The 26936-nt window shown below is 45.7% G+C and overlaps 1 protein-coding gene across 1 annotated transcript in view; it reads left to right on the forward strand.

Moving 5' to 3' along the window:
* The window catches only part of ZNF384 (zinc finger protein 384), a 1170835-nt gene that overhangs the window by 758131 nt on the left and 385768 nt on the right, over nt 1-26936 (forward strand). Inside the window, exon 4 of the mRNA XM_044079105.1 lies at nt 2098-2280. Within this exon, the coding sequence (XP_043935040.1) occupies nt 2098-2280 (183 nt within the window). The remainder of the gene's footprint in view (nt 1-2097; nt 2281-26936) is intronic.

Consider the following 26936-nt stretch of genomic DNA (forward strand, 5'->3'; position numbering starts at 1 on the left):
ATTCCTTGCTTGCTGCTGTACCTCACCTCTGGCAGGTGTCAGCAGTGCTAGCAGACCTCACCATGTTCCCTCCCTCTCACCAGAGATGGGTGAACTGACATTAACTAATCGATGGTGCTCCAGTGGATATTCTGCTATGAGGTATAGTCTGGGCTTCAGGGCTTTAGCCTGTTCGCCATCTAGTGGTGATGTTTGGTATTGTAGACTTAAAGGACTGATTCATTGAACAGCAAGAAAGCTGTGTTTGACTGCTTGTGGATTAGTCTTTTCGCAACACATTTTTCTCAGCCATTGCTTTATGTTCATCTGTTTATGCTGATGGTTAACTGTATAAAATAATTTATTAAAGTAAAACTTGTTTGAAAGTGACTTTCTGGAAGTCGTTCTCCTTTTGTTAGGGTTTTCCTGCAATAAGGTATATGTAGTATTGACATTTATTATATTAGGAAGGGAAAATTTAGGTATTGCTTAATTCAGCAGTCATCCATTCCACCAAGCTTTCTGATCAAGACGGGAGTTTTAACTGAGAGTAAAGTGAAGGTTCAGAGGCTTTTTTCTTGACATTGAGACCCACACCCTTTTCCTGGAATTTAAGGGTGTCTCAATTACTGGTCACTCAAGATTAAATTGATTAGAAAATCCAGATAGACACTGTGCGTAGTGGTGTTATATCAGCAGAATAAAAGTTTATAGCAAATGATCTTATGTTCTCGTGGGTGTATTGTAGTACAGAATAAAAGAACATACAGACACATGATAAAGGCTTGACTGTTGTAGTCTGGGCACGGCTGTAAAGGTAATAGCATAGGACAACTTGGATAGCTCATTAACCTCTGCTGGATAGGTTTCTGGAGCAGTGTCATCCCAGCAACTTCTCTGTGGCTTAAATGACGTTAACTCTCCTCCTATGGGACAGCACAGGACCATGGCATCCTGCATGTATGTGGCATTGTTGGAGGGGGGTTAATTTTTCTTTTCTGCCTTCTCAAAGCTGTCTAGCTTGCCCCCCTCTGGTTCTCTCCATGTCCATAGGGTGTACCATACCCACAATTAGCATTCCACTGGCTACCCATAACTGATGTGGACCCTAGTGAGGAGATTGGGGCAGCATCACACTGCTGCTGTGGAGTGTTTTTCTTGTACACCTTAACCTTTTCCCCAGCCCTACTCACACTGTTGTCTTCTGGTATGAGCGTACAGTGAGGCAACTGGCCTGTTGTCACAGCTCTGCAGCAAGTCAGCTACTGCCCCTGCTTCCCATTGACAACACCCCCTTAGCACCCCACCCCAAGCCTCTGATGGAGCTATAGCATGAGGAGTGTGCCCAAGTGCACACTGTCCCTTTCCAAGATGGGCACACCCATCCTCAGATGCCAGAACTGGTAATTGAAGCCAGGTCACCTGAACTGTGGGCAGGGCTTTGTTCCTCTACTCTGTGGTTCTGGCTAGGAGATCTATCATTTACCCACTTAGATACCTCATACTTGGATGCTCAGATATTTTATTGGTGGTGATGTACTGTAAAGTTTGATCTTCTTTCTTCTGAATGTATCTATTATACCAGCACTTTTACTGTAAGCAGTGCACTCCTAGGAGGGTGGTGGGTATTTATCCGAAGGAATTGCCATGCCTTTACCAGTGCATGTGCCTAACATTTAGTTGTTGCATTATTACAGTTATTTTTGCCGCAGCACATGTAGGAAGGGGCTATTTTGCATTGTGTGCCTTTTTGTTGAAACGTTCTCATTTTGCAGTATAGACAATGAGGACGTTACCATAATCTGCATGTAGGCTTCATTAATATACTTGGCTTGCTTGTAGTTGCTTTTGGGTAGAGGTGCGTTAATGTCCCTCCCGCTATTCACATGCACACTGGCAGACATTTTATAATCAAACCTGTAGCACTGCATTCTCCTGCAACAGAACAGTGTTCACAGTGATCAGCTGTCTTGTAGAGGTGCCCCCTTCCTCTAGATGTATCATCTGTAACATCACTTGCATTAAGGGACTTTATCTAAAGATGTACTCTGCCAGCAACATTCTGCAGCTGTACACATTAGTAAGGGACTATTTTCTAAAGACATACTCTTCCGCCAGCTCTCTGCACGCCAAATGCCTCACTGAGATGAAGCCACACAGCTGTCCGTATTGCTCCAAATCCTTTGCCAACAGCTCGTACCTCGCCCAGCACAAACGGATCCACACGGGTGCAAAACCATACAGCTGCATCTACTGTCAGAAATCCTTCCGTCAAGTCTCCCACGTACAGCAGCACACACGGTAAGAATTTTGAATGCATGTACCTTTCCGCCAGCACTCACTTGTAGCAGCAATTGTCTGTTTTGTTAGTAAACATGTCCTTCCCCCACTGTCCCTCTTCTGGAGTAAACAATAAACTTGCTTTCATACACACATTTTGCCAGCTTGTTTTTAACCAGTGTTAAAGCTTTGCTGCTTAGCTTCTTAACTGCAAAAGCACAGCAAGCAGGTATTCACGCCACCCCGAAAGTCAAAGTGAAGCATGCATAGCATGAGACTACAGTTTGTAAGTTTCATTTTGCAAAATTCTCTACAAACTTATGCTTGGGTGACTTTGTCTTTTCTGGCGAGCTCTTACTCAAGCTCACCCATTTGCAGGTAGTAGTTTTTTTTTTTCTGTGGTAGCAGTCACAGTAATGATAGCACATACACTCTGTGACCTTTCTACTGAAAATGTTCTAAGTGCTGAACCTGGTGCAAGCGTATTTTCTTTTTTTACTGAAAATATTTCATTGAATTTTCATAAAACAGAATCTGGCAAGCATATTTTCTTGAGATGTGTACTTGTATCATTAGATTGTCTGACAGAATGCCTAAAAAGGAATCCTTTGCTGCTGTAGCCTTTGTCTTCACTTTGCATTCTTGCTGTAATCAGTCTGACTGGGAACAGGCTGGAAGGGTTACTGATTTAATTATACTGGAAAATTTGTTGAAATGTATTGCCACTGTCATTTTTCCTCTAGCAGTACTCCACTTATAGAAACATTTGTTTTTGTTTCCAATTGTATTTGGTTGGTTACAGCAGTATCCTTGCAGCCAGTAAGTTAAAGGCTTACTCTCCACAGTGGTGTAAACATTATATGTGTGCCTTGGTGTGGTGATTTTGTTACCGGAGTGTAAATGTTAACCGGAAGCATCACCTCTATGACAGCAAGATTCTTTAGTGCATTCACTTCCTTTTTTTGGGCCATCACTTTGCAATTTATTACATTTCAGTATTAAGGATATAGTTAACAAAATTCAGCCATTGTGCAACTGACATGAAGATAGGTGGAGCTATAGAGATAGGGAGCTATAGTCTGAGGGATAGACTTAGCTGGGTTTAGTAGGTGGGTAGAAAGAGAGTAACGTTCTCTTTCAGCTGTTCCTGATTTTACCTCCTTTACAGTGGTCCTTATAAAATGTTTGATTGCCTGGTAAATGGCTGAGGCTTATATTCAAGTCAGTAATGCCAGATATTAGAGTTTCATAGTTACTGTTCAGAAAATGCACATTGATGCAAAACCTTTTGTTTTATTAAATTTGCAAGTGAATTAGAGAAATTTTTAAATATTGTCCCTGATTTTGGACATTTGCCCCATCCCCCAAAATATTTTTAGATTTGTGCAGAATATTTGAGCCAAGAAGTTAACATTTGTACGTGGCAGTTGAGGTACAGAGGATGAATGTGTATTGTGTCTGGGCTGTATCAGCCCTGATGTAGAGCATTGTCTGAGAGTTATGTGATTAGTGATACAACAAAATGATGATTGGACCATTGAGAACAAAGTGCAATTCAGTTGTGGGACGGCCTTTGAGGGGGCTTGTTTCAAAACATAAAGAACTAATGATCATACAGTTTATAAAGTACTAAGTCCTGTTCTGGAGATCATTTAAAGTGTATTGATCATCTTCTAAAACAAATGTAAGTAACAAACCTTTGGCATCAGATGTAACCTCCTTCCCATGTACAATCTGTAATTGTATAGTTCTTGATGCAAAAAGTGTGTTGCTGTTGCATTTTATTTTGTTGGTAAGAGTGGTCTCCTAAATATTTTTGTCAGAGCTGAAAATCCCTGCCATGCCATCATGAAAAACTGAACCCAAAATGCCTTAGTGTGTAGATTATTGTGTAGAGAGCTGTATGACCATGTAAATGCATCAGTGGTGTTTTCTACTTACTAGAAAGCAAAGTTGTGAAGTAGTTCTTGCAGGTGGAGCACAGTAGAGAGCACTATGTCCACATTAAATGCATCAGTAGTGTTTTCTACTTACTAGAAAGCAAAGATGTGAAGTAGTTCTTACAGGTGGAGCACTGCTCATTGCAAATTAATGCGTAATTATGTAGCTGTGCACCACAGTGTAAATAAGAAGTAGCTCCTCTAAAGAGGTAAGTTTTGATTACCCTTAATGCCTTGCAGTTTTATGCAAGTCATTGCTCAGTACCTATCATGACGTCATCTTGTGGGTGTGGTTAGAGAAAAACTTGAGTAAACCGTGAAGCAAAGAAATTTCTATAATCTTAATTTTTTGCAAAGTCATTTGCAGCTTAGTCATAAGGAGTACATTTGGAATTGAAAGTAATTGTAAAGAAAAAATGCTTCCAAACATGACCAGTACACTTTAAGTAAAAGCGGTGTTTCAGATTTTTATAACTAGTTCAGAGGAATGTGGGAAGTAAAGGGTGTGGGATATAAGGAGATGGAGTATGAACAAAGGTTCTAAAAGCTGTTGTGTGTTCACTTGAAGGAAGAAAACAGAGCGGATTATTTCAGAGAGGCATGAAGAGGGAGTAATAATGAAAAAGTGTTGGAGTGGGGGGCAAGGAAAGCTGTGAAAGAATCATTTTCTTCCTAGACCTAAGGAAATATTTTTTCCTTGAGAAGATTTTTGACTCCTGGAATGGATTTCAGACTGGGTGATGTAGAAGGAAAGCCACAGATTCATAGAAAAATGTGAATATATACAAAGGAGGGAGAGAAGTGTTAAGGAAAACAAATGGTAAATGATTTTAAGGGAAGGCTGCTATATTCTTTGGCTGTCAGATAAAAGAAAATGGACAAAATTCATAAAACACAACTTGTCTGGGTATGTAAATTCATGAAAGGCTTCTACCGCTGCCCTTTAAATTGAAATAAAATGCATACATCTCAACTGTTTAGAATTTTGCAGACTCTCCTAATTTTTTCCCTTGTGATTTTTGTCTATTCCTCATAAAATTGGTGATTGCCTGCAAGTCACTGAGTTTGAAATACGAAGTAACAGCAGAAATTTCAGAGTTTCAGACTTCATATCTTTCAGAAAATGCATGCCAATGCAAAACATTATTCTAGCAGTTTTCTAAGTTTATAAACACAACATTTAAAACCTGTCCTTGATTTGGTGCCTTTTGTGTCGCGCACCCCCATTATTTTTGGCTTTGTCAAGAATTCTTACACTAGCAGAATGGAAAAAAGTAAAATATTTTAATTTAGTTTTTCAGGTATTCATTTCTTTTGTATTGTGATTTAGCATTTTTATACATCGACGCAGTCTTCAAGGAGGCAATCACAAATATGAAGTAGCATGCCCTTCTTAAATATTGTATTGTGAGTTGCTGTGAGTGCCACCTAAACTCAGACAAGACGTAGATTTTGTGGATTCTTTTTGGCCTGAGCTATATTTTAGCCATTGCTGAAATGAAAGGAGAGTACAGCCTACCAAGTCTCACTATGTCAGTGCATAGTAGATAAGTTACAGCGTCATTCATATATTTGTATGTGTCTTTGTGCACCTGTATGCTTGAATGCATACGTGTGTGTGTGTATGAAATACTAATTGTTCCAGTCCATATTTAGCTTTTTTTTTCCCCCAGTTGGAAGTGTGTACAGGGTCACATTACCACTGAAAGCTAAATTAACAAGTAGTAGAGTACAAACTGTAGAAAAACATACAAGGAGAGTAGCAAAGTGTAACTGAGTATTTGTATTAGGCTGGAACTTATGGTTGTTAGTAGTTAGGTCTGTAGCAAAGTGTATTTGTATTAGGCTGGAACTCATGGTTGTCAGTAGTTAGGTCAATAGCAAAGTGTAACTGAGTATTTGTATTAGGCTGGAACTTATGGTTGAGTAGATGTTCATCGTGCATACAGCTTCAGTCATTACAGATGGGTTATCCTGCCGTCAGGCGGGTCCTTGGTCGGCCGAATTCCAAAGTCTAGGTCTGGCGTCGGTTGTTGTCGCTTCTTCCCTGACGTCAGTGCGGCAGGGGTACAAAAGAGGCAGCCGACGCCATTTTCCCCAGTCTTTCTTGCCGCGCAGTGCCCGAAGCAGAAGCAGTTCGCAAGTGCCGGTCGGCCAGCTCCTGAGATTTACGAAAGTATTTCAGCCGAAGTCTTCTTGGAAGCTAAGTACCCCATTGGGGAAACTTTTCTTGCCTTAGACCGATGTCAGACAAAGTTAATAATTGCATTTCATGTGAGAAGCAAATACCGCGTAAGGATTTCCACTCTTTCTGTATACCTTGCTTAGGCCCAGACCACGACGTCTCAGCCTGCCGTTTTTGTGCTAGATTCAACAAGCGCACTATTAAGCGCCGGGCGGAGTTCGCCCATCATTATTTTGGCAAAAAATTTAATTATATCATGTCGTCGGATACTCCGACTCCAGTTTTGAATAAAAGACGCAAAGATAAGGACCGACATCCAAGGTACGCACCGACTACTGAGACCACGCTTAGGCCGACTACCGGTTCTCCGGTTTTCAGCGAGGCGCCTACGCAGCCCCTGAGTACCGATGACACTACATTACCGGTGACTTCAGTACCCGAGGTCGTAGGCTCCTCAGTCCCCATTCCTACTGCAGATACCGATGCCACTCTTGGCGGGGAAACTCAGAATTTAGACAGGCCTGCCATTTCTGAAGGCGTCTTCAGGCCTTCCTCCTTCTCTATTAAATCTTTCACTAAATCTAAAGCAGCCATGAAAACCAAAAAACAGGGTCCCCAGACCTCCTCTCAAGGACCCATGCCTAAAAAGCAGATGCTTAAAATGGCTGAGGATTTGATTACTCTTATCAGGGGTTCTCAACCCCCCTCTGACAAAAGACCCAGATTAGAGGAAGACTACCCTTCCTCAGATCAAGCTTCTATTACTTCAGAACACTCTGAGGACCAGGATTATGCCTATTCCCCTTTCGAAGACTCTGATGCTGAGGAGTCTATTCCCTCGGTCTCCCCCCCCCTGAGGACTACTCTTTTGGGGAAACCCTGCATACATTGAGGGAACACTTTCACTGGGAAGGCCAAGATTACTCAGATTCCAAGCAAAGGCTCAGGGAATTTCTACTGCTCCCCCAGCATAGGCCCCTGGCTATCCCTCCTGTTTTAGATATTTTGGATGATGTGTACACAGAAGCCAGCCTTAATCCAGATTCTTTACCTCCAGTTCTTGTTAAACCAGACAGGTATTACCCGGGTTCCTGATTCTCACCAGTTCCTATATAAAAGCCACACTGCTGACCCAGAAACTATTTCACAGGGTCCCAAGGGAATTAAGGCCTCTACTGCTAAAAACCCATTACCTTCAGAGAGAGATTCCAGAGCATTAGAAAGGTGGGGGGAAAAGGTGTATACCTTGGCCACTTTAACCACGAGGCCATTAAACTGTCAATTCCATATGTTAAAGTATCAACAGTTTTTGTTATCTCAGTTGAAAAGCAAAATGACACAACCAGAACAACCAGATCTGAAAGAGTTGCAGGATGTGTTGCATGGTGCAGAGCAAGTGGGTAAACATACCTTGCAGTGTGGTTTTGATGCTTTAGAGGCCTCATGTAGAGCTGCTGTTACGGGGTCTGTTATACGTAGACATGCTTGGCTCAAAGAGCAAACCTTACCAGATCATGTCAAAGCTAAAGTATTAGATGCACCACTTCAAAAAGATGTATTGTTTGGTGTTAAAGCTGAGGAGGTACTAAAGAAAATGGAGGAAAAAGCGAAATCAATGCATACAGTGAAAGATTTCCTTTCAGCAGAAACTGGCCTTCAAAAAATTCGTCCTTTCCAGCCACAGACAGACCTTAAAGGGGCAGATACAGACGCCCAAGGGGTAGAGGGCAACCTCAAGGATCTTACAGAGCCAGACAGCGGCAAGCACCAACCCCAAGAGGTGGAGAAGATAGATCACAGTCATTTAGAAAACAGACACAATGACTTCCCCCTACACCTGCCAAGCAAAGCTTTAATGGCAGCACCTTTGGGCGGAAAATTGACATTATTCTCAAAAGATTGGCATATTGTTACAAAAGACAAATGGATTCTGGACATTATAGACAGAGGCTACAGGTTCCACTTTCACACCCTTCCAGAAATGAGAGGCATGCCAAACCTGCCACAAAATCAAAGGGCAGAGGCACAAAAAAAAATTTCCGCTCTCATGGACATGAAAGCGATTCAAGAGGTACCTGCAAAAGAACAATGTCAAGGTTTTTATTCCAGACTATTCCTGGTACCAAGGAAAGACAAAGATTGGAGACCTATCTTAGACCTATCCATCCTAAACACATATCTACAGGTGCCAAAATTCAAGATGTTCACATTACAGCAGCTTCTTCCCATGCTGGGCAAGGATTCTTGGCTGGTAACATTGGACCTCAAGGAGGCATACCTGCATGTCCCTATCAGACAAGATTGCAGAAGATACCTCTGATTTCTTGCAGGTTCAACCCATTACCAATTCTCTGCATTGCCCTTTGGCTTATCTACTGCGCCCAGAGTGTTTACGAAATGCCTGGCATCAGTAATCGCCTTCTGCAGACTACAAGGAATACAAATCTACCCATATCTGGATGACTGCCTGATCCAAGCGGACAGCAAGGACATACTATTGCAGCACCAGGCGTTTGTAATAAAACTGTTAAACTTCCTGGGATACACAGTCAACAAAAAGAAATCAAAACTAATACCCTTTCAACAAATAATTTTCCTGGGTGCCAGCTTGAATACAACCACCCAGATGGCCTACCTCACACCAGACAAACAAGGGCAACTGTCTCAATACTTTAGCAAAATGGCAACTTTCACCAGGCTAACTGCAAGGAAAGTCCTGCAGGCTCCGGGATTCATGACATCTTGCATCCTACTAATCCCATGTGCAAAGCTGCATATGAGGAAGCTTCAATGGTACCTAAAAAACTTATGGTCTCAACACAGCCACAGCTTGGAAACAATTATACCACTCATTCCATGCCTTCAAAAGGAATTTTTGTGGTGGGCTCAAGCATGCCAAAGAAACGCAGGTCTCCCTTTCTGTGTACCTCAAGCAACTCAAATTATCACAACAGACGCCTCAGACTACGCCTGGGGAGCACACATGGCAGATCAGTGCATTCAGGGAAAATGGTCCCAAAAAGAGAAGCTCCTACACATCAACCAAAAGGAGATGCTATTATGACCTTCAGAGACCTACTGCATCCAGGCCAGCTATTGATAAGGACAGACAACACCACAGTGATGTGGTACATAAACAAACAGGGGGGAACTCATTCATACCCCCTGTGCAGGCAAGCCATGACCCTATGGAACACAGCACTGGAATTGCAAATTCAACTACAGGCACAATTCCTGCCAGGGAAGGAAAACACACTGGCAGACATCCTAAGCAGAAATATTACAGATCAACACGAATGGAAGTTGCATCCTCAAGTTTTCACAAAGATAACTCAGGCATGGGGACAACCAGACATAGATCTATTTGCTACCCACAGAAATTACCAGTTGAAAAAATTTTGTTCAAGGACCTATCATCCACAGGCCTGGAAAGTGGACACACTCTCTTTCAATTGGACAACATTGACAGTTTATGCCTTCCCGCCTCTTCCTCTACTGCCCAAAGTTCTGTTAAAAGCCAGAACAGAGAGGCCGCAAATGATTCTCATTGGTCCAGACTGGCCAAGACAACACTGGTATCCGCTCCTGAAGAGCCTGACACATTCCCCACCATGGATCCTACCTCTAGTCCCTCTTCTGTTGTCCCAGCACAACTACAAAACCCTTCACAGCCAGCTCAAAACCCTAAATCTAGCTGCATGGAGAATTCCTTGATTTCCCAGCAGACTCTCCTCTCCAAGGAGGTGCAGAATGTCATCTTGGAGGCCAGAAGACCTTCTACTAGAAAAGCCTACTCTGCCAAATGGAAACGATTTTGTGCCTGGAATCAAGAAAAGGGCCAGAATCCTTGGGTAATAAATATACCTCAAATTTTACAGTACCTAGCTGAGATGTTAAATAGTGGACTTTCCTTCTCCTCCATCAAGATCCACGCTTCAGCCATTTCTGCACAATACAACACAGATCCTCCTTTATTCTCACATCCTCTCTTAAGGCAGTTCCTCAGAGGGGCAAAAAATATAAAACCCCCAAGGAAACCACCAGTCCCTGCTTGGGACCTCAACTTCATATTGGAAAAGCTGACTCTTCCTTTGAGCCAGCTTCTTCAACAGAACTACAATACTTGTCATGGAAAACAGCCTTTCTTCTGGCTATCACCTCAGCACGCAGGGTTTCGGAGCTACAGGCCCTCATGGCTGTGCAACCATTCATCATTTTCCATCAGGACAGAGTTTCCTTACAAACCAACCCTACCTTTATGCCAAAGGTAGTATCCAGTGTAACTTTGAATCAGACTATCCACTTACCTACCTTTTATCCAAATCCACAAAACAAAGGGGAAAGACTGCTACATTCCTTGGACATTCACAGACAACTTCGTTATTATTTGGACAGGACAAATCCATTCAGGAAATCCGAGCAACTCTGTGTCCTATGCTACAGGTGCTCAAGGAAAGGCTATTTCCAAACAGACAGTTTCAAAGTGGATAGCCCACTTCATACGCTTTTGTTACTCATTTCATGGAAAAACTGTGCCTGAATGCATCAGATCCCACTCCACCAGGGCCACAGCTACCGCTGCAGCTTTCCTCAGGGGGGTCCCTACCAAGGACATTATGGAAGCAGCCACTTGGAGTTCAGTGCACACTTTCTCCAAGCACTATCACCTTCCACTATACTCTAAATCTAGAGCAGGTTTTGCCACAGCAGTCTTGCAGGGCATCCTCGCTCCTCCTAGTTCCACTTAGTGCCTACCACCCTTACTTAGCTTTGGGATTCTTCCCATCTGTAATGACTGCAGCTGTATGCACGATGAACATAGTACAGTTTTGTACCTACCATAAATGTAGATGTTCGAGTGCTCATACAGCTGCAGTCCAGGTTACCCCCCCCCCTTCCCCTCTTAGGACAGGTCTTATGACAAACACCTTATCATACAACCTTTTTGGGGTATTCTTTTATGGTGTATTTGCTTGCAACTACTGTTTTTTGATTATTCTATATTGCATGTTTGCATAACATTATGATCTGAAGTAGGACTTCATTTGTCAGCAACCTTTGGGATACGGATCCGATCTTGGATCCGAGCCGGCAACTTCTATCACAGCATAGATCCGAGCTCCTAGCTCCTCCCTTTACCCATAATCCCCTGCCAACCCTGACTGACCTCAAATCTAGTTTGCCGCTCTTCAAGCAACAGCTGGATTCCAGAGCTCTTGGTGTTTTCTTGTGAGAAAAGAAAATTTTAATTTCTTTCTTGTACTCTTTTTGAGCGAGTGTTTGTGTGTGTGTTTAGGTGTTCCCTGGTCCTATTTTAACTACTTTAGCTTAAATTAGCTTAACATTTTTATCTTTATTTCTCCTCCCTGCCCTCACTGGTCGCAGTGTGTGTGTTTGTAGTGTGTAGGGGCCTAGCGTGTGCGTTTTCCTTTAGTGATGTCGGAGACCCCTAAAGCTATTTTTTCGAAATGCACCGAGTGTGGTCACAAGCTTTCACCGGCTGATGGCCACACTCGGTGTGTTAGGTGCCTTGGGGTTGAACACCTCTCCTCGGGTTGCGCGATTTGCGCCGCGTTCAACCCCAGGGCACTTAAGGATTGGAGGTTGAAGCTAGTTCTGGCGGGCCTTTTGCCCCCAGACCTGCCACCGGTACTTCTGTGACCGCTACCCAGTCTTCAGTAGCAGCCACTCCTGCCCCCCTCCCTCCGACCGGGACTCAACCTCCCACTGTGGCTTCGGAGGTGAGGGAGGCCAGGAAAGAGAAGCGGAGGGAGAAGCACCTGAAGCGGCGGGCCAAAGACTCCTCCTCGGCCCCGCCTGCCAAACGGGCTTCTCCCTCCAGGGTTTCTGGTTCGCCTCCTCCTCTGATCCGATCCCCTTGCTTCTCACCGGGACCCGAGAAGGAGGTGACCCGGTCCCCGTCGAGGTCATCAAGGCGACACTCCAGGCCTGCCTCGGTGGCCTCCTCGAGGTCCACCTTCAGTATGTCGGATGCGGACATGGACCGGATGATGAGGTTCATCCAGGCCCAGATGCAGATGGGACTGCTCTTGCCTTCGGGGGGGAGCTCGACCCCCTTTTTTGCTCCTATCGCTCCTTCTCCGACCCAACTCCCGGGTTCGGAGCTGTCGGAGCCGAGCTGCGTTGGATCTGGGGGTGGGTCGGAGCTGACAGTGCTAGGCACTTTGGCTCCAACTATTCCCTCGAGTTTGTTGGATCCGACCTCTCGGAGCCGTGGGCCGAGCTTCGGATCCGAGGGACTCTGTGTGCTTTTGGCCCCGTCCCGGTCGGAGCACGCGGGTCCTTCGAATCCGGCAGTCTCAGCCCCGGGTCCGATCCCCGCCTCGGATCCGAGTGGGAGTCGGATCTCGGATCCGTCAGAGGGCGGCTCCCCCTCAGCTTTCACGGTGGTGGAGAGGATACTGTTGAGTACATCCAGGCCTCCAGTCCTGGCTTCAGCTCCCCCCTGCACTCCCTCTAAGCTGGTCCTGGCTCCCCTCACCTGGCCTTCAGGGCAGCCTGCTTTAGCACCTCTAGGTGTTCCAATGGAACAAGATGTTGCTGGTGAGGACGCCTCAGACAGCCCCCCCGAGGAGGTTCCTCGCAAGTCGAAGTGCAAAAGGAGGCACGTGGACTCCCCTGAGTCCCTCACTGAAGATTCAGACTTGGATGAAGGGTAAGGCTCCCCAAGGTCACCCCCTGAGGATGTCTTCTTTGGAGACATCATGGAAATGCTCAAAATCGGGGGGGGGGTCAGCCCCCAAGGCTTCCTCCAACGAGTCTGTATTCCTAGAGGCGTTCGAGGCAGGGCCATCTACCTCTTGGGTGTCCCCTCCCCCTAACCCCTTGGTGGATCTTATAGCCACTAGGCCTTGGAGGGAGCTGGACACTGTAGAGCCTATTCCCAAGCGCCCGGACAAAATCTTGAGCCCCCTGTCAGAGAGAACCCATTGGAGCAAAGGTCCCCCTGTGGATGCCATGTTGGTGGCGGCAGCCACCAAGAGAGAGTTGGCTCAGGAGAGCCCCTCGTTTCATCCGCCGAGCAAGGAGTCTCATGCGATGGACCGCCTTGGGAAGCGGGCCTTCAGTTCAGCGACCTTCTCCTTGAGGGCCATGAACTATATGGCACACGTCATTCGGATGCAGCGGGATCTAATTAAAGAATACGCTGCTTCCCCCCCAGGTCCATGTCGGAAGGGGACAAGCAACTGTACTCCTCCCGAATGTCCACCCTACGTTCTATTTCCAACACCTCTATGCGACTCTTGTCTCACGCCACTGAGGGAGCCGCTAGAGCAGGTGGAGTCGGGCTGGTCATGAGGAGGCAAGCCTGGCTCCGACATTGTGACTTCTCGGAACCCTTTAAGGCGTCATTTGCAAATGCCCCTTTTGATGGTTCTGCTTTGTTTGGCAAAACCGTTCGCGACACCCTTGTCCAGAGCGAGAAAGACGGGAAGACATTGTCTGCCATCAGAGTCCGCTTCTCTGCTCCCCAGAGGTCCTTTACCAAGAACCAAAAGGGTCAGAAGAAGATGTGGTTCCGGAAATTGCATCGATCCCAGTCTGCTCCGGACAACCAGTCCTCTCATGGCAGAGGAGGACAGGGAGGACACCGCCCTAGAGGCAGAGGGGGTCCCAGGAATTTTTGGGTCCAGAGAACCTTTCTCTGAGAGGCCCACGCAGAACCCCTGAGGGGTTACCCGGCTGCTCCACTCTGGAGGCAGTCGGGGGACGTTTTTCGAAGCACCTAGCAATGTGGGAGTCCATAACAACGGATCGCTGGTTGCTTCGTGTTATATCCAAAGGATACCAAATTCCCTTTTTTGTAACCCCCAGAATAAGAAGCCTCCCCGATGTACCACCCAATCAGAGGGAGGCGGCTGCTGCAGACATTCAGCAGCTCTTACCAAAAAAGAGCCGTCCAGCCCGTCCCCCCAGATCAGCATGGATCAGGGTTTTACTCCAGGTTCTTTCTGGTGCCAAAAAAGACGGGGGACGTGAGGCCCATCTTGGACCTCTCTCTCTTGAACCTGGCAGTACCAAAAGTAAAATTCCGGATGGTCACTCTGCAATCTATCCTCTCACTACTACGGGAGAACGACTGGATGTGCTCAATAGACCTCAAGGATGCATACTATCATATTCTCGTAGACAGACGCTCCAGGAGGTTTCTCCACTTCCGGCTGGGAGCCAGCCATTTCCAGTTCAGGGCCCTTCCCTTCGGTCTCACCTCAGCCCCCAGGGTGTTCACCAAAGTCTTGGCAGCGATTGCGGCCCACCTTTGACTCCAGGGAATTCAGGTCTTTCCGTACCTGGACGACTGGCTCCTTGCCGCCCCAACAAGGCATCTTCTTTGCTCATGCAGGGATTACTTCCTCAATCTGGCTCCACTCTTAGGGTTAACCATCAACATGACCAAGTCCTCCCTGGCTCATACACAAGTGTTGGATTTCATAGGGGTGAGGTTGGACTCCAGACTGATGCTTGCTTTCTTGACTCCAGATCTGCTTCAGAACCTGAGGTTGCATGTACAGGCCATCCTTCAACTTCAAGCTCTTTCGGCGGAATTGGTCCTGAGGGCTCTAGGGTCCATGGCGGCAACAATTCCGCTGCTGCCATTGGCCCGGTTGAATATGAGGGTCATACAATGGACCCTCCAAGTACAATGGTCCCTATCTCGCAATCCCCCGACTCATCCCATCCCCCTAAGCAGGGTTTGCAGAAGGTCGCTCGTGTGGTAGCTCCAGTCCTCGAATCTCCACACGGAGCGCCCCTTCTCGCTGCCTCCGCCAGTCGCCACAGTGACCACGGACGCTTCTCGCCTGGGGTGGGGGGGACACTATTCGGGCAGAACAGTCCAAGGCACGTGGAACGACATAGAGACCTCTTTGCATATCAACGTCCTGGAGATGCGGGAGGTACTTTTGACATTGCAAGCACTTCACAACCCGACATAGAGACCTCTTTGCATATCAACGTCCTGGAGATGCGGGAGGTGCTTTTGACGTTGCAAGCACTTCACAACCCTCTTCCGGTGAGGACGACCGCGGTACAGACGGACAACATGTCAGTCGTCTGGTACATCAACAAACAGGGGGGAACCCGGTCTTACCCACTCTGCCGCGAGGCCATGAGAGTGTGGGAATGGGCGATATCCACCAACCGCTTTCTCATCGCAATGCACATTCCGGGACGGTCCAACATATTAGCGGACAGGCTGTGTCGTACTATCCTGACTCCTTACGAGTGGTCTCTCAATCCTCTAGTAGCAGAGCAAATATTTGCCCAATGGGGGCGACCTTGTTGCGATCTTTTTGCCTCTCACTCAAATACCAAATGCAACGATTACTTCGCTCTGATACCCCCTACGGGGGAGTCCCCGAGAGACTCTCTAGTTCATGCTTGGCCTCCCGGTCTGCTTTATGCTTACCCGCCTCTGCCACTGATGTTGAAACTATTGCAGAAAGCCAGTCAGCTGGGGAGCAAGATGATCCTCATTGCCCCATTCTGGCCTCGTCAGACATGGTTCCCTTATCTATGGTCTCACCTGATTCATCCGCCCTGGATGCTGGATCCCCTTTCGGATCTCATCTCACACCCCCTGGGTCTTCCGACTCCGAACTTGGCCAACCTAAAGCTGACGGCTTGGTTGCTCCAGTTCCACTCCTGATAAGGACTCCCGGAATTTCATCACCAGTCAAAGCCATCCTAATAGCAGCTCACAAGCCCTCCACCAGAAGGGTCTATCGGAGTAAATGGAAACGTTTTTCCATATGGGCGGAGCACCGTTATTTAGATCCTTTTACGGCGCCGGTAGCATCTGTTCTAGATTTTCTAACTTCTCTCTTTCACCAGAGGGCTAGTTCTTCCACGGTCAAGGTACAACTTGCTGCAATTTCACACTATCATGTAGGGCAGGAGTCAGGCCTGCTTATTACTTCCAAACTGTGTAAGACCTTCCTTAAGGGTACCTTCCTTCTCAGGCCCCCGGTCAAGGAGGTGGTACCCCCATGGGATTTATCCCTAGTCTTACAGGCCTTGACTAGCCCCCCCTTTCGAGCCAGCGGCCACTGTTGATCTTAAATACCTCTCTTGGAAAACGGCCTTTTTGGTGCCCATAACTTCAGCCAAGAGGGTCTCGGAGCTCCAGGCTCTCTGTGTCAAACCACCGTATTTGGTCTTCCACCCAGACAGAGTTCACCTTAGGATCAATCCGTCTTTTCTACCTAAGGTATCGTCGGAAGCTAACATTAATCAATCTATTAATCTTCCAGTATTCTTCCCCAACTATCAAAACAAAGGAGAGTATAAGCTGCACTCTCTAGACATGCACAGACAACTACGTTTTTATACTCATCGAACTGCTGGTCATAGGCAATCCGATCAGTTGTTTGTCTCCTTTGCCAAAAACAACTGCGGCAAGTCGGTTTCTAAGGTTATCCTCTCCCGATGGATATCTAGTTGTATTCTCTTAGCATATCAGAGCTCGGGAAGGCCTGCACCTCAGGGAGTCCGTGCTCATTCTACGAGGGCCATTGCTACATCGGCTGCTTTCAAGGCTAGAGTTTCTCTGGATGACATTTGTTCCGCAGCCACTTGGGCTTCATCGCATACCTTTATAAGCCACTACAAAGTAGATATTGTCTCCCGAGGTAGGGCGTCTTTTGGCTCTGCAGTGCTCCGGAATATCCTTCCATGAAGGCCACCCAAGATTTAGGTAGCTGGGGACTCTGTCCCAAAGGTTGCTGACAAATGAAGTCCTACTTCAGATTTAGAAGTTATGTACTCACCATAACATTCCATCTGAGTTAGGTATCTTCATTTGTCTGCAACCACCCCCCCCTCCTTCCCCCTAACCAAAATGATCCTACTTGGGGTTCTTTAGATTAGTTCCCTCTGGAACACAGTATTAACTGTGCTATGGGGCAAACTTGATCTGAGGTCAGTCAGGGTTGGCAGAGGATTATGGGTAAAGGGAGGAGCTAGGAGCTCGGATCTATGCTGTGATAGAAGTTGCCGGCTCAGATCCGAGATCGGATCCGTATTCCAAAGGTTGCAGACAAATGAAGATACCTACTCAGATGGAACGTTATGGTGAGTACATAACTTCTAATTTTGCCTTCCTTCTGGGGGCACCTGACATCTGGGGCAAGAAAAACTGAAGAAAATGGCATCGGCTGCCTCTTTTGTACCCCTGCCGGACTGACGTCAAGGAAGAAGCGACGACAACCGACGCCGGACCTTGACTTTGGAATTCGGCCGACCGAGGACCCGCCTGACGGCAGGATAACCCATCTGTAATGACTGCAGCTGTATGAGCACTCGAACATCTACATTTATGGTAGGTACAAAACTGTACTTTCGGTCAGATTGTTATAGCCTTACAATGGAAACTGAGTAGTGAAAGGCTTTATTTCTGAAAGCAAAGCAGAGCTCATTATATTACTGATGACATCTGAATACAACTCAGAATTCTTAGCATCTCTACAGCTGTCTTAGAACCTAGAATTTACACAGAGCAGTTAACTGGATAGTCGGTATTGACTAATACTTGTCAGTGCAGTTTTTAAATTGGACCGTATCAGTGATAAAAAAAAAAAAACACTATTCCTAGCCTTCCTGCTTTTCCTCCCCATCTTACTTATGGCTCAGACTCCTCATGTATACATTCAGTGCTTCCAACTTAAGTCCAACATGTGCCACCCAGCCACACACAATTTCTGTGTCAGTTACCTACCATGTCTTCTGTTCAGTCTTGATGCCTATATAGTAACAGCTCTAAGGCTATGCCTCACTCTCACAATCTTTAAGATGCTGCTCTCCTGCTTTCCCTGTCTACTGCACAATATAGTAATAGCTCTAAGGCTATGCCTCACTCTCACAATCTTTAAGATGCTGCTCTCCTGCTTTCCCTCTCTACTGCACAATATAGTAATAGCTCTAAGGCTATGCCTCACTCTCACAGTCTTTAATCTGCTGCTCTCCTGCTTTCCCTCTCTACTGCAAAACTGCAATACTGTACTGTTCACACATTCACTTTTATCCCATGTCATCAGTTGTATTCTTGTTTGGCTTGCCTACTTAATGCTAGTTATATAGATGTTACATTTTATCTATTTTATTGTATTACCTATTCTGTAATGTGTTTTGTACCATTGCTGCTTGATTTCTATATTTTGATTTTGTAGCTTTATCATGTTAGAGCTTTTCTCCCCAGGCCTCTACTGAAAACGGGCTAACTCTTTCCCAGTAGACTTTCTGGTAAACAGATGCAAATAAATTAATTAATTAATTTAATTAAATAACAGCTGTATCATTAGAGCTGTTTAGTCTAATTACTACTTGCACTCAGTTAACATACCAAGAAACGGCCAACTCCATTGTTAAAACTTCTGTTATCTAGTCTCCATTCAGCTGTGGCAGATCCCTTGATGCTTAACAAATGGATCACTGTTACAGTGGCATAAGCTGTTTGGGTCTTAGCACCCCCCACACTTGCCAGTTTTTAAAGCTTTTGAGCGCCTTCCATGAACTCTGTTTGCCTGAAACTTGAGGGAAGCTCCATAAATAGATGGATTGGAAATCTCTTACAAACCTTTTTTCTGCCAAAGAGCACAATTCCCCATCCGGTGATCAAGGCTTCTTTTGAGTAGGGTCAGAGATGAACTCTGTTTCACATAGATGGGGAGCTTATTCCGTAGCGTGGGGATCCTTTGTGAGATGTATGAGTCTGTCCAGCATGTTCTGTTTGTTGCAGGCAAAATTCAGATCCTTAGCTTTACTGTTCCTGGTGGTGGTTGTCTTGTGGATGTGCAAGAGAGTCATGAGAGCTGGATCTACGGATGCCTTACAAGCTAGGCATAGATTGCCTCTCGGTAACCTGTAGGAGACTGAGTAAAGAGATATGGCATTAAGGTGATCTGTGTAGGACAGAGTATTCGTACCTTGGATCCTCCTGGTGAGGAGTCTTTGAGAATGTTCCACCTGGTTAGGTACATGCCAGAGGGGGCATTGTACTCAGTGACGGGTCTTATAATGACTAAATAGAGTGGTATTGTAACTTCCTTGGACCTGGGCATGTTACGTTTGCTTATTAGTTGGGCAGCATAGAATGATTTTCTTGCTATCTTGGCTACATGTTGGTTGGAGGTCGGATTATTGTCTACGTACATTACCAGATCCTAAACTATTGAGTCAACTCTTAAGGGCGTTTTATTGGTGGAGTAATTAGCTTGCGTGGACGATTTCCCAAAGAGCACTATAATGCTTTTCTTCCTGTTAAGGTTTAATCCACAGATTTGGTGCCAGTCATTTGTTTGTTTCAGACCCTCTTGTAGAATGTTACTGTTGTGAGGGGAATCTATGATAGTTACCAAATTGCACTCATCTGCAAACTTGATGAGCCAGAGGCCTTTGACATTCTACTTTACTTCCGAGAAGTAGATGCCAAATAGGAATGGATCCAGTATGGAGCTCTGAAGTACGTTGTTGGTGACATGTCTTCTGGTGGAGGTGACTTAATTGATCCTGACTTCTTATCTGTGAGTCATCCAGCCAGCAGCCCGGCGAGCTATGCAGGGATTTATGTCTAGTTCTGAGAGTTTGTCAATAGTACCCGAGTGTGGAATTGTATTGAATGCCTTGGCCAGCTCTAGGTAGGTGGTATGTGCAGAAGTTTCCCTTCATCATTGCCTTTGTGACCCTCTAGCAAAGTCTTCTAGGTTGATAAGGCAAGACCTTCCCTTAAAGCCAAACTTGGATAGGTCCAGTGTCTGTAGCTTGCCAATGTCCTTGCTGATCTTTTCCATGATGATTTGTTCCATGGCTTTGCATATCAAACTTGTTAAACTGATGGGTCTGAAGTTTCTGGGGTTGGTTGATGGTCCACCCTCTTATGAAGAGGGATGACCGCTGTGGCCCTCCATTCACTTGGCACATGACCTGTTTTGAAGCTGTAGCTGGAGTCCCTCAAGTGGCCCTGCTAGGTCATGTTTTAGCTATTTAGGAGGTAACTGGGATATTGTTTGTGCCCATCGAAGCAGTGTTTTTGGCTTTAGAGAGTGCCACCATTGGGGGTGAAGTTAGAGCTGAATGTATCAGCCAGTCTATTCACTGTGTCACTCTCATCAGTGAACCTTTAAGGTTCCTGATATAGCTAAAGAAGGCTTTGTGATCGTCATTAGCCTGGGAGGCTATCCTGACCTTGTAGTCAGCCTTGTTGGACTTTATTAGACCCCTTAATTTCTTGTTTAGTTGAGTCAGAGAACTCTTTTTTTTTTTTTGTATGAAGGTCGCTCTTTCTGATTTTGACCATGATTGTTATTCTTTTGTTACATACCCTGTTAAGGTAAGGATTCCACTAGTGGAGTTTGTTTTAGTGTTAGAGCTGGGCTTATTTCTTGTGGGTACAGCAGCCTCAGTGCAGCAATTTACATGTTTGTACAGGGTTTCTGTAAATAGTTATGCATAGGTAGCTGTGTTTTCAGGGTTTGAGGGAGATGTGGATTTTGACAAATTGTCACTTTAATAGGATCCACTTTGCTTTAGAATAGTTCCTGTCCTCACCAGGAGGACGTGACACATGGCGGGGCGAGGGGGACAACAGTCTCCCATGTAGGTGAGTATTAGGTCCAGTATGTTTGATCCCCTGGTTGGAGTGCGCACTGTGTGATCCAGGGTGTTTGTGTTGATAAAACAAAGTCCAGGAGACATTGTGCCTGCGAGTTAGAGTTAGTAGGTTTCCCAGTCCGTAGAGGTGTAGTTAAAGTCTATAATGAATAGGGTATTTGGTTGGATGGTGAGTGCCTCTATTAGGTCTAGGTAAGAGTTGTGAACTTCGTAGGTCTTAGAGGTTGACCTGTAGCTGGCCAAGACATGGTAAGGAACGTTGTCTATGGAGACTCGGATGTGGATGAACTGAAACGCGTCATCCTGTTTAACCAACATGGCATATTTGTTACTAATCTAGATCAAGACACTTCCACCTTTAGACCCTGTCTGTGCTGCTGTTTGTATAAATGTGTGGAAGGCACTGTAGCCTTCCACTGCCAGAGTACCAAGTCTTTGTGTCAGCATACATCCTACAGAGTGGGGAGAGCTTGTAAGGTGTGGAGTTTCTTGTTTAGGCTCCAGTGAAGAGCTCCATACATAATGTACTTGGTACACTATATCAGCTGGTGATTGAACAGAAATCAAATTTTCCATCAGTGTTTATTGATAATTTTCTTGTACTTTAGTGATGCTGCTTGGTTAGGGCAGCATATGTATGCATTATATGCATACCTATCAACCTTTAAATAAAAAATCTGACAAAGGCCCATGAAAAAGTAGGTACAACAGGCCAAAAATCTGAATGCTGTTTAACATAAAAATTGCGTAAATAATTATGTGACCTGCCCACTTCAGTGGAATTGTGGGATACCAATATTCAATCACAAACTGAAGAACAGACAAAATATTAAACACAAAATATAACCAGAACAATAGCATTTTATTTATATTAGCATTTGAACTTGTATAAAACTAAAATGCAGTTTTCTTTTATAAAAATGAAATTAACTGCTGCTACACTATTAAATAACACCACACGATATACACAAAGTGCGCGCAGACACACACACACACTATACCACTCAGCTCTCAACCTCTTAACACAAGAAATCTGAACAAAGCCATAAATAATGGGGGAGAAATTTTTATGTATAGCTCTTATAAACTTACAAAGTTGATTGGTAACACATTTTACATTAGAATTAATTTTCTTAAGGCTAGAAAGTCTGAAACTGAAATGCTTGCAATTATTTTCTGACTTCAGTCCTCAATGATTTACAGAAAACCAATACTTTTATGGGGAACAGACCAGAAATGTGAAGCAAAAATATGGACAGTTGAGAGTTTGGAGGTTGAAAGCTCATCCAAAGTGTCTGTTCTTTATAGAGCATTCTGACAAACATCCGAATGTTACACTAACTGATTTAACTCCTTGCTCATCTCTGCATCACTTATTTTCATTTTTTGTATTCTAATCTCCTTTTATTCAGTGTCCACAGATGTGGATAATATTCAAGTTGTTGTCTTACCAGGACTCCACAGTGGAAACATGACTTCAGCATTTCTACAGTTTGCACTTCTAAATCTTGTTTGGTCTTCACCACTTTCACTTTGCTTGGTTCCAAAAGTTTGATTATTTGTAAATGCTACAAGGACCCTCCCAACCGTTCAACCCCTTTCCTGCCCTAGGCTCTGCAACATATCTTCCTTTCTGTAATGTATATTGCTTTTAAGTTAAATCAGCCAAAATTAATGCAAAATGCGTTCTCAAACACTCCAATCCAGTCCCCACCTATAAGTAAATTGATGTTGATGTTCTTCGTGTTTCACTGTTGCAGTCATCACACTCGGGTTATCTGCCTGCAGGTAGCCCTCAGTTGGGCCGCATACCAGAGACTTAATATTTCTGCATTGGATGCTGTTGCTCCAGGATCAACGTCAGGTCGTCAGGGGTATAAAAACAGGCAGCCGACGCCATTACATTAGTCTTTCTTGCCGAGGAGCCTGAAGCAGAAGCAGTTCGCAATGCCAGTCAGCCGCTACCTGAATTTTTGTTTACGAATTTAATAATCCTGACATCTTCTAAAGCTAAGTACCCCGTTGGGGATCCTTTTTTCTTGCTCTAACTGATGGCAGAAAAAGTTAACAATTATCTTCCCTGTGGAAAGCAAATACCTCATAGAGATTTTCATTCTTACTGTGTCACCTGTTTAGGCCCAGACCACAACGTCCCTCGCTGTCTGTTTTGTGCCTTATTTAACGCCGAGCCATTTGTCGTTGGACACTCTCTTTGTCGCTAAATTCTTTCCCTCCCGATCTCCATGTTCTGAAATGGCTTCGGTAAGCCATCCGACTTCCAATATTCCGAAAAAAGATAAAGACCGAGACAGACCACATAGGTCCAAAACTGCCGATGACGCTTCCGTTAAGCTAGTCGCCAGTCCGCCGGTACTCTGTGAGGTGCTTTTGCAGCCCCTGATGCCCGCTTCACTGGATTCGCAGGCCTCTACTGAGACCCATTCAGAGTCCGGTATGCCGTGAGACTTTTAATCGGCTGTGGAACTTGCAGATGTCTCTACCTTGAATGGGTCTGGAGCCACTGAGCAGGCACCAGCTTCTGAGGCAGTTATTCGCTCAATCAACGTTCGACTCAAACCGACTTTTTTAACTAAAACTACCGAGTTTCTTAGGCCCAGAGTATGCACTACGCTTAGAAAACTGACCAAAGTGCATGCACCTGCTCCCTTGCCACAAAAACAAATGCTTAGAATGGCTGAAGACCTTGTTACGCTGATTAGGGGAAGTCAGCCTTCCCCTGCTAAGAGAGAGTCCAGTCCCCTTCAGCTTCTACAGACCAGGAGTCTGATGACTCTGAAATTTCTGATTATGAAGACATGCTTTTATCTGCTTATGTGGATTCAGATGCAGAGGAATTCGTTCCCTTTGCCTGCCCTCCAGAGGATTTTTCTTTTGGTGAAACCTTGCATACCTTACAAGAGCATTTCCACTGGGAATGCCAAGGCTATCCTCAGTCCAAAAAAAGACCCAGGGAATTTCTAGAGCTGCCTCAACACAGCCCCTTAGCAGTACCCCTTATCCTGGATGATGTTTTTATGGAATCTAGTCTTACTCCTGACACTTTGCCGCCTGCTCCTAGGAAACCAGACAGGTACTACAGAGTACCTGACACTTACAAATTTCTTTTCAAGTATCGTACTGCTGACCCAGAGATCATTTTCCAGGGGCCTAAAGGTATCAAGGCTACTACAGCCAAGAATCCCACCCCTTCAGATAGGGATTCCAGAGCTTTGGACAGATTGGGTAAGAAGGTATATACCTCTGCAACTCTTGCTGTTAGAGCATTGAATTGTTAGTTTCACATGCTGAAGTACCAGCAACATGTTATGGAACTTATTAAACAAAAAGTGGTAACCTTTTTCAGACTGTGCAGAAAATAAAGAATTGCAGGAGCTTATGCACTCTGCAAGCCAAGTCAACAAACATACTTTGCAGTGTGGCTTTGACGCCCTGGAAGCATCTTGCCGGGCAGCTGTCACTGGCTCTGTACTGAGAAGACATGCTTGGCTGAAGGAGCAGACCTTGCCAGACCATGTCAAATCAAAATTACTAGATGCTCTTTTGAATAAGGACTGTTTGGCACCAAAGCATAAATGGTTCTTAAAATGATGGAAGAAAAATCTAAGTGTATGCATACTGTTAAATAATTCTTACAAGTGCAACCCCCTAGATTCAGTAGGCATTCCCTTTCCAAACACTGGTGCTTTCCAGCTCTTCTCAAACCAGACCCAGGGGAAACAGACCACCCAGACTTCAGTCTCAGGGTATGCAGAGATCTAAGCAATGGCGTACCCCACCCCTAAAGCAGGGAGTGGTAAGCCACCTCCTTACTGAAAAAGCTCACAATGACTTCTTTACTCTACTCCCCAGCCCAATTGCTTGTGCCCTTAGGAGGAAAACTTGCCCTTCATGCAAAAAACTGGATGTCCATCACTCAGGACCGGTGGGTCCTCAACATTGTATCCCAGGGGTACAAATTTTATTTCCATTCACTGCCAACCCCAAGCGGGTTTCCAGACCTTCCTACAAACCAGTGGGCAGAGGCTCAAAACCAAGTACTTTCCCTGCTCAATATCAGAGCTATTCATCCGGTTCCAGTAGGACAGAGGGGTCAAAGATTCTACTCCATACTCTTCCTGGTACCCAGGAAAGAGGGCTCTTGGCACCCAGTCCTGGATCTTTCCATTCTCAACTCCTTCCTGGTGGTACCAAAATTCAAAATGCTTATCCTGCAACAGCTTCTTCCTAGCTAGCCATGGATGCCTGGTTAGTCACCCTAGACTTAAAAGAAGCCTATCTGCATATCCCCATAAGGGAATCATGCAGAAAGTATCTACGATGTTAAGTTGTCAATCTCGCCTTCATTCTTGCTGGATGGGTTCGGAGCCGATCCTCGGCTCCGACCCGGCCACTTACTAAAGCTCGAGAGCTAATTTTACCGGCTCGAGGCAACCCTATATCCCATGATGCAAGGCGATGACTACCCAGATCTCGTTGCGCTTTAAACTGCAGGTGCTTTTACCGGCTCCTGGTAAGTTTTTCAAATTTCAGGCTTTTAGTCTCCCCCCCCCCCTTTAGTTTTAGTCACTACCGTTGTTGTGTAAACTCTTAACGATTAGTTTAACCCTATTTCCATTAGTGTTCCCTATTTTTCCAGTTATTTATCCCTTCCCCTAAGTTAGGCCTTAAGCCTTCCCCTTTCCTAATTTTTTGTCAGGGATTCTGTGTGGTGTTTGGGTGTGTTTGTTTCCCTGTTTTTAATTTTTATTGGATTGGGTGTTTATTGTGTGTGTGTCTGTGTTTTTTGTCACTTAGTGTTTCCTCAACACAGTTATGTCGAAGGATACAAAGGTCTCAGGCTTCAAGAAGTGCGACTCGTGCTGTCAAAAGATGTCTCTGACAGACGGTCACACTTCTTGTGTTTACTGCCTGGGACCTCTGCACCTGCAGGACTCTTGTGCTGTCTGCCATGCCTTCAGCCCAGGAGTCCTGCAGGAGCGCAGAAATAAATTAATACTGAGGGGCTTATTAAAGCCTGAGAGCTCCCCGACTAAGTCGGCTCCGGGGAAGACCTCGAAACCAGTTAAGCCTTCGGCTCCAAGCCCTAAGCCATCGGCTACTGGTTCGCCTTCTGTGACGAGATCGGCTCCGGCCAGAGCCAATCCTTCTATGTCACAAGCTACGGTATCGGCTCCATCCGGCGCCGATACTGCTAAATCTGGGCACTCAGTGTCGGCTCCGGCTGGAGCCGACGTATCCTCGGCTCCTTTGGCTCCACTTATCTCAAAAAAGAGATCAAGATCCCCTTCGTTGGAGTCAATACATTCGGCTCCGAGATCACCCCTGCTCTCGGAGCGGAGCCATCGGAGCCGGTCTTCTAGGTCATCCAGGCTGTCTGATCACGACCTTGAGAGAGTGGTGAGTAGACTTTTAAAGTCTCAGGCATTGGCCCAAATGCTCCATAGCCCGTCTCAAGAGACGGTAGCTATTACACATCCACCTAACATTCCTCCTTCGACTCTGTTACAGAGCTCGGAGCCGGAGCTCCTCGGAGCCATGACTGTTGTGACTTTGGAGCCGATACCACCCCCCCCCCTTCGGCTCCGTCGTCCTCTGCTCCGATCTCCTCCTTGATGGCTTCATTGGAGGGATCTGGGCGTCTGGTCTCTCTCGTCGGCTCCGAGGGGGCGAGTGGCATCGGACCCTTGTCCGACCCAGTTCTCCCTCTCGGAGCTTCGGCGCTGGTGAGCTCAGCTCCGACATCGGCCTCGGAGCCATCCCTGTCGGTGCGACCGGGGGTTCCTATCTCTTCGGAGCGGGAGCCTTCTGGCCTCTCTGACGGGGGAGCCTTCGAGGTGATGAGGAGTGTACTAGCCCCAGGGCGTAGTCAATGGTCAGTTCCATCAGCTCCTCCCACTACAGTG

The sequence above is a fragment of the Protopterus annectens genome, chromosome 8.part0, assembly GCF_019279795.1.
Source record: "Protopterus annectens isolate FY-2018-M chromosome 8.part0, PAN1.0, whole genome shotgun sequence".
Classification (NCBI taxonomy): domain Eukaryota; kingdom Metazoa; phylum Chordata; order Ceratodontiformes; family Protopteridae; genus Protopterus; species Protopterus annectens.